Raw genomic sequence first — 8,084 nt, forward strand, 5'->3', positions numbered from 1 at the left:
TTGGTCTTTGGAAATGACACGTGTCGGGCACAGGCCAGACTCGATCCTCTCTGCTGGTCGCGAGCCGGTCAGGACTGACTGCACGCTGGCGCGGCCTGATCGTCGTGCTGGCGGGGGAAGGAGTGAGACTTTCCAGTTCTCCGTCATCGCAGACAGCACAGGTTGGTTCCCAGTGTGACAGCCAGCATTTGCTGGCGTCATCTGTCTCATGACCTCTGAGTGGCCTCCGGTGCGACCCACGCCAGTCTGAGCTTTGGTTCCTGCTGCTTTGGAGATAACCCATGTCGCTGCCCTTTGGGTCTGAAGATGGTCCTGCTACCCGCAGGGGGATCAGAGGGGCATTGGGGGCGCCGGCCGCCCTCCCCGCTCACACGCACGCAGCTTCCCATCGCGGCGGCTCAAGCGGGGTCCCCACACACCTCCAGCTGTGTGTCTGCCCCACGAACCAGCATGAGGCCGCGTTTTCGCTCCCCACACGTTCCCGACTCCATTCTGTGGTGCAGACCGTGGCTGCTGAAGCTTCTGGAGCACCAGAGACCACAGTGCCGACGCCAGTGGTGTTGATTGTGGCGAAGGGGCCAGGGACGGTCCAGGAACCGCCTGCCCCTCGGGTCACCTCGCCAGGAGTGAGTTGCACCCTCACTTCCGAACCGTGGGAGCTTGAGTCCACCTCCAGGGAGGCCCCACCAGGCCACCCGATCTGAAACCCTGACCCCCCGTCCCCCGTCCCTGCTTGTTTGCTCCTTGTTAGTCCTGACTGGCCACACGTGTGGGTCCTGCTCTTCCGTTCCTCCGTCTCCGTGACGCGACAGGAGCGTGAGCCCCGGGGCAGGACTTTGTCTGCCTTGTTCACTCGCTGTCTACACGGCCCGGACGGTGCCGGACACGGAGCGGGGTTTAAGTTATTATGTGGCCGATGTGTGAGTGGGGGTTCGTACTTCTGGAACACGTGCTGAGTGCCGGACCCACATGCCTGCTCTGTGCCCCCCCACCCCGTTTCGACTCCACCTCGGGCACCCTTTCTCCGCCAGACTTGGGCACCAGCCCCCAACTCACACACACTGCCCCTCCGCGGGGTGACCGGGCCTCGCTACCCGACAGGTGGGTCAGTAGCCCTCGGTCACAGGCCTCTCACTTCAGGGGTCTGAGTCCTTCCTGTCCTCTAGAAGCCCGGCCCCCACCACGGCTGATGACACACGCCTGGGTTTTTCTGGCTTTTCCTGAAGCTGGGGTCCCCCTGCTTGTGTGGCCCCTGGCCGTCTGGTCTGTTCTGGGGCCCACCTCTGCGGGGACACTCCACCCCTGTGACCCCAGCCCGTTCTAGACCTTGCCACACCCAGTTTATCCCAAACCGACTTTTCTCCGTAGGCTGCTTGCACATGAACCCGACTGGCCACCACGTCGATGTCCCTGCAGTTCACTGTCTCTCTGTGACTCCCAGGTTCAAGCCCTCCGGCCATCATGCAGACCGTGGCGGTGTCGGCCTGCTGACGGTGCCCCCTACCCCCTGGGCCCGCCCTCCTCGACCCCATCCCCCACACGACAGTCCCAGAGCTCTCACCAAGGTGATCTGGGCAGCTGACCACTGACGTGTTTTCCCACCCATCTCCTCAAGGGCTGTTGACTGGTCCTGCACGCCCCCCGACCCAGCGTGAGGGTTTGTTCCTAAGACCAATAGGGGCAGAAGCCTCTGGAAGGAGATAGAAATCAGTAAAAATTGTAATCCCTTGAAAATAGCCACAGCCTGACGTATATTACTGTGAAAAAATGTGTAAGAAAATATTCACAAGACAAAATAAAAAGGAGATCTCAAAACAGAAAAGAAAGTACACACGTCAGGCCAAAAATGGAGAAATCCATGCAGGGACCTCAGGTGCCCCCGGCTTGTGATTCCCACTCTGCCCCGCACTGCTGGAGGCCGCCAGCTGGGGGAGACCTGAGAGCAGGCCGTGGGGTCCCTCCGGCTGGCAAGGCTCCCCAAAGGTTCCAGTGGTGACAGAGAAACAGAGATCACCTATTTCCCACCGCCCAGAAACAACCCTTACTTCCTCCTGCCTGTACTGTATGTTGGAGGTGAGGCTGTGCACAGTCTCCCTTAGCTTTAGGGCTAACCCTGCAAAACTCTGCACACCTTTTATTTTAATCACTAACGCTTCTCGGTGTTGCTGCCGTATCTATTCTGACACTGTCATCTTGTTTTGCTTTGGTAAGAGCGGAACTGGGACATCCGTGCAGCCCTGGGGCTCGGCAGGAGCAGAGACAGGGGTGTCAGAACTGACAATGGCTCAGGTCTGATCCCGGGTCAGGGCCGTGTGGGGCCGGTAGTTGGAGGGGCCGGTGGGGACAGGGGACTGCTGGGTCCAAGCAGGCCTCACTCTTGGAGCTGCTGAGTGGTGACAAGACAGGAAAGGTAGAAAGACCGTTGAACAGCACAGGTTTTCTCAGAAAGGGTGAGACCCCAGTGTTTCAGGCTCAGATAAGGGCTGAGTTCGTTGGGTCCAGGCTCTGCGGGATGTGGGGAAGGAAGGGGAAGAGAGCCTGAAAGCCCCAGGGCTTGGGATGCCAGGGTCAGGGTCAGGGTCAGGATCGGGTGCACACGAGAAAGAAGAGGGATGGCGAGGGGGAAGTTTCCAGGGCAACTGCGTGCGCGGCTCGTGTAGCATCGGTATTGGCGGGTGTGGGGTTGGCGGAGCACGTGTGTCGGTGGGAACTTACAGTCGGGGTATTTATGGACTTTTCAAAACTGCTTCCCGGAGCCAGCAAGGGTGTGGAAGGCGTCACTGCCTGGAGGCGAATGGGGTCCTTACGCAGAGGGGACAAGGTGGAAGTGAGGGCCCAGTGGTGGCGGGAAGGACTTGCTGGGTGTGCGGGATGGAAGCCGGTCACAGCCCGTCCAGAGTCTCGGTTCCAGGGACCGGCCCTGAGAAGAGCCCTGGAGAGAGATCACGTGCCTCTGCTGCTCGCTGGGCCTCTGCCCCATCTCTGAAGGGCCCCGTGGACTCTGGTGTGAGGGGCTCCCGGGCCCCTGAAGCCACATCTGGGGATACATCTGTCCCACCCCGTCCTGCCCCGTTCCGGGCGTTGTCACAGGGCGGGGAGACGGCGGAGCGTGGTTTGCGGGACGGGCCAGAACCAGGCTGCCGGGATTCAGATGCAGTCTGGTACCACCGTGTGACCTTGGGAAACTCATCTGGAATTTTGAGGCCTGCTGTAGCAGGGGAGACAGACTGGACCCTGGCAACTAGTTACGGATGTAAAACGTCAGGGAGTGGGAGTTCTGGGAAGGAAAGTAGAGCAGAGAAGGGCCAGGAAACGGCAGGGGCCGTGCGGGGGTCACGGGGGGGGGGTGTCGCAGGGGGGGCCCTGAACAAAGTGTGTGGCCCTCTGGGGTGGACGCTCCGGGGGCAGCGAGACCAGCGTGCGAGACCGGCCCCTCCGCGTGCAGGGAGAGCGGGATGCCACCAGCTGTGGCCAACAGGAAGCCGGGCAACCAGGCCATTCGGGGCCATTCTACCGTGGGAGGCCACAGGAGGGTGTGAGCCGCGGAGGGAGGAAACCCGCCTGAGCTGGACCGGGACCGTTCAGAATGCCAGCTGGGGGCAAGAGCCTGGCCAGAGGACATCACGCGAGCTCAGGGGAGGTGCGGCGGTGACAAGCGCCGGCCCACGGCCCTGTGTCCAGGGAGATCAGCAGCACTTACCCGTGACCCGGACGAGGAACGTGAGAGAAACAGGAGAGGTGCAGACCGGGCCTGAGCGAACCGAGAGTGGAATCACCACACATCGGGCCGAGGAAGATGGACAGCGGGCGGGCAGGGGAGGAGTGTGGGAGTGCGCCTGGACGCTTGTTGGGCACGAGCTGCACGGTCCAGCGGGGCGTTAGACGGGAGCCGTGAGGTGTGGGTTTGCACCCCGGACAGGCTGCGGTGCTGGCATGGAGGCTGCCGGTCTGGCCAGCGGCGTGAGAGCCCCCGGCCCGGGAAATGCAGAAGGACATCAGCTAAGGCCCCTCGTCCTGCTCTCTGCAGCCACGTCAGCTGCTCGGCTGCGGGTGCAGAGAAGGCACAACATTGGGTTTTCTCAAGGTGGGCTAAGGGGGGACGCCGGGGGGGGGGGCTCATGGGTTAAGTGTCTGCCTTCGGCTCGGGTCATGATCCCAAGGTCCTAGGATCGAGGCCCACATTGGGCTCTGCCCGACGGGGAATCTGCTTCTCCCTCTGCCTCTGCTCCCCCTGCTTGTTCTCCCTCTCTCTCTCTCTGACAAATAAAATCTTTTAAAAGGGGGGGTAGTAAGTAGAGCAAAGGGTGATTCCGCGCAGTATCCAGTTCATGGGGTACACCTCCAGCCTGCCGGTGCCCGCAGCTGCCGGCCGTCGGATGCCCCCCGCCCTCAGGGAGAGGCCCCTCCCTGCCCTGCACACAGTGGTGAGGGCCCACGCCCCTGCCATGGCCTTGACCTCACTTCTTAGCTTCTCCAGACTCATTCCTTCTGCAAAATGAAGCAATAACATGCCAACTTCATGGAGTCGTCGGAAACTTTAACCGAGTCTCTGCGTGTAACACTCCGCGCTCGCCAAGCCCAGGACGAACAGGAGACGTCCGAGGTCCTTGAAGGCCAGGGGAGGCCACGGGAGCTCCCAGAGTGATGGGTCCTTCCAGGCTCCGGACTCCCATCTCTCCTCCACGTCTCTGCTGCACACTTGGTAGCTACGATTGCGTGGTTTGCCGCGTGTGGGGCTGCGTGAGCTCTGCTCGGGCCTGCTGAAGTCGACCCTGGTGCCTATCTCACTCCTGCAGCCCAGGAGCACCGTGCCCCGTGCCTGACCCGTGTCACACCTTCAGGGAATTCTTTGTGGATTTGAAATAAGCTTACCCGATGTAACTCTCATGCACCTGATTTAATGAGTTTTTCTGATAAGAGTAATAAGCCTCTTCCTGGTGAAAAAGAATCCAGACAACAAGTAAAAATCCCCCCTCCAGCCTGTTCACTGACCTGAAGGAACCGCTATTGGGGGCTTCCCAACCGGCGGCGGACCGGCGCGTTCTGATTACCTGCCAGACCCTGTGCTTACTGCCGTGCCACTTCCGTGACGTACCAGCGCACCCTGGACGGGGCTTCTCACTCGTCCCCGCAGACCTGCCGCCTCTCTCTCCCCCCGTGTCATTCACAGTGCTCCGTAATCTGCCCATAGACATTCAGGAGGCACCCAGGGTTTTTGAGAATCGCCGTTGTCAACAGCAGCACGGTGATCGCGGATCTCTGTGTCCTTCTGTGTAGAAGTGGAGGAGAAACTCCTAGACGCGGGTCAAGGACATGTTGTAGATGTGTGTGGCGGGGTGCGGCACGCGTTCCAGCCGGTGTGAGGATCCAGAGGTTCACTGCACTTGTGGGCTGCTGTGCAGAAACGTAGCAGGGTTCAAAGACAGGTTTTGGTCGAACATGAGGAATGACTTTCCAGAGCCATCCTGCAGACCTGGGCCTCGAGAAGTCCTACCTTCCTCGTCAGGCAAATCCCTGCTGGCTGGGCGGCTGCCCCTCGCCTGCCAGCTGCAGCAGCGTGCCGTCTAGGCTGAAGCGGAAGCGGTCAGGAAGTCTCCTGGAAACAAATCACTGATGACCGTCTGCCCCCAGGAGCGCCGGTTCCTCCCCAAACTCAAGCAGCAGAATCCAGCTCACATCCAGAAGTCCGGCTCTACCGGAGCCTAGGGGCCGTAGTTTATAACTCTCCTGCTTCTGTGATGTATGAGGTCACATGAGAAGGAGGTTGGGGTGCGCCTGGAGTGCCACACACCCACCACGCTGGGTTTTGCCAAAATCCCTTCCAGAATCCCTCCGCACGTGAAGGTGCCTGAGTCTAACATGCCACCAGCAAAGCTGGGTCACCACACCTGATTTCTACTAACCTGGCTTAATAGCTCATTATTTCAAGTTTGTGTTTAATTATGGGTCAGATCAAAGATTTTTAGATCTGCTTATTGACTTTTTGTGTTTTTTATCTGTATTAGTTAGCTATTACCTGGTAACAAACTACCTCAAGGGGCTCCTGGGGGGCTCAGCTGGTTAAGCACCTGACTCTTGATCTCAGCTCAGGTCATCATCTCAGGGTTCTGAGTTCAAGCCCCACATTGGGCTCCGTGGCTTAAAGCAACAGCTGTTAATTATTTCTCAAGAGTCTGTAGGTGGGGTGCCTGGGTGCCTCAGTCAGTTCAGCGTCCCACTCTTGGTTTCTGCGCACATAGTGATCTCAGGGTCACGAGATCCAGCCCCATGTGGGCTCTGCGCTGCGCTCAGTGGGGGTGTGCTTGGAATTCTCTCTGCCTCCCCTCCCCTCATCTCCAGCTGGCTCACCTGTGTTCTATTTCTCTCTCTCTCTCTAGTACCAAAAAAAAAAAAAAAAGAAAGAAAGAAAGAAAGAAAGAAAACAAACTCCACGGGTCATTGGGTGGTTTTGCTGACTCTGGCGGAACTCCACTGCGAGCTGGGCTCACTCGTGTGTCTCGGGTCAGCGGCCGGGCCGCGCCGGCTGGGACTCGCTGGCCTGATGGTCCTGACAGTGGCAGGGATCCAAGAGAGGAGGGAGGACGACTCAGTGCGTTCCCCGCATCTGCTGTGTGCGTGCAGACACCCCTGCCATGTCAGCCAAAGCTGGCCCCGCGGCCAGGCAGCCAAGGGCAGCCTGAGTGCGTGAGGCCACCAGCCCACGCGCGCGGCAGACCGGCTTTGAGGGGGCCGTTTATGGAAATCAGTCTTTTGCGTTATCTTTTGTCTCTTGTTTCGTGTCTTGCTGATTTGTAAGAGTCTTTTTATGTGCAGTAGCTTCACACAAAACGCAGAGAGTGACGATAAAATGTGGGCTGGGTGTTTGGAAGTCAAGACAAATGATGGGATGTCTAAAACCAACCATTCTCGTGGTGTGGACCCACGGAGGCTCGCTGGGTGGTGACGGAGGGGGCCCAGCTGGGACACGAGGCGTTGTGCTTCCTCAGCCACATGCGGCCGCAGGGGAGCAACGCCCAGAGTTCTAGAGCTTCCCTCTGCGCGGCCCACGGCAGGCCCACGTTTCCCGAAAATCCACACCCAGCTAAGGTTCGGATGGACGCCGAAGGCCTTGGTGCCAATTCCAGCCTGGGGGCTGCTCCCTCCTGGGCTCAGAGCCCCGGGCCTCGTGCCCTTCCCTCCCCAGTGACCCTGTGGACGGAAATCTCCCTGCAAGCAGAGAAACACGCTCCACACGCCAAGAAAGCAAGCTCATTTCTCTCCCAGGTAGAGCTTGGGCCAGACCAAGCTCCGATGAGTCAGCTCAGCTCAGACTCTGGGTGTCGGTGACCCGGATCCCCCTCCTGGGGCTGCTGCCATCCCGAGCACGCGGCCTGTGTGGGGTCCAGGCCGGCTTACCCGCCTATGACGGGGACAAGGACGAAGGGAGGTCACGCCCCTTTTTTAAGGTGGCGCGTGTGTCATTTCCACTCACACCCACAATCTGCCTCCACCCTCAGGAGTCTAAAATCAGAAAGCAGAACGACCCTTGGGGCATCTGGTGGTGCATCTGGGGAACCATCCGACTCTTGATTCGGGTCAGGGCAGGATCTCGGGCTGGTGGGCCCCGAGTCTGGCTCTACATTCAGCTGGGAGCTGGCCTGTGATTCTCTCTCTCTCTCCCTCTGCCCTCTCCCCAGTCACGCTCGGGCGCACTCTCTCTTCCTCTCTCACTCTCAAAACACATAAACAAATCTTTAATTTAAAAAAAAAAAAAGGGGGGGACGCCTGGGTGGCTCAGTGGGTTAAGCAGCTGCCTTCGGCTCAGGTCATGATCCCAGCGTCCTGGGATCGAGTCCCACATCGGGCTCCTTGCTCGGCAGGGAGCCTGCTTCCCCCTCTGACTCTGCCTGCCATTCTGTCTGCCTGTGCTCGCTCTCGCTCGCTCTCTGACAAATAAATAAATAAATCTTTAAAAAAAAAAAAAAAAAAAAGCAAGCCTTGTTAGAAATCTGCATGGCGGGCGCATGGGTGGCAGGGGCCACTCGGGAGCTGTGGGGACAGAGTGCGCGGGAGGCTGTCTCCAGGAAGCAGCGGCATCCGGGCCG

General features: G+C 59.4%; 1 protein-coding gene across 2 annotated transcripts; it reads left to right on the plus strand.

Moving 5' to 3' along the window:
- Positions 1-24: 24 nt before the first annotated feature.
- On the plus strand, positions 25-7,739 carry LOC101682896. 2 transcript variants are annotated; one of them, XM_004757929.3, is made up of 2 exons: positions 25-161; positions 1,369-7,739. In XM_004757929.3, exon 2 carries the CDS (start codon positions 2,560-2,562, stop codon positions 3,880-3,882), a length of 1,323 nt encoding a protein of 440 aa, XP_004757986.2. In that variant the 5' UTR covers positions 25-161; positions 1,369-2,559; the 3' UTR covers positions 3,883-7,739. The 2 variants fall into 2 exon arrangements, with proteins under 2 accessions (XP_004757986.2, XP_044928258.1); XM_045072323.1 differs by having other exon boundaries at positions 123-1,101.
- The last annotated feature ends 345 nt before the right edge of the window (positions 7,740-8,084 follow it).

This window comes from Mustela putorius, unplaced genomic scaffold (assembly GCF_011764305.1).
Source record: "Mustela putorius furo isolate JIRA1106 unplaced genomic scaffold, ASM1176430v1.1 tig00004033_pilon_pilon_pilon, whole genome shotgun sequence".
Classification (NCBI taxonomy): Eukaryota; Metazoa; Chordata; class Mammalia; order Carnivora; family Mustelidae; genus Mustela; species Mustela putorius.

Coding starts and splice junctions, on each gene's coding strand:
- LOC101682896 (XM_004757929.3), top strand. CDS start 2,560: ATGCCAGGGTCAGGGTCAGGGTCAGGATCGGGTGCACACGAGAAAGAA.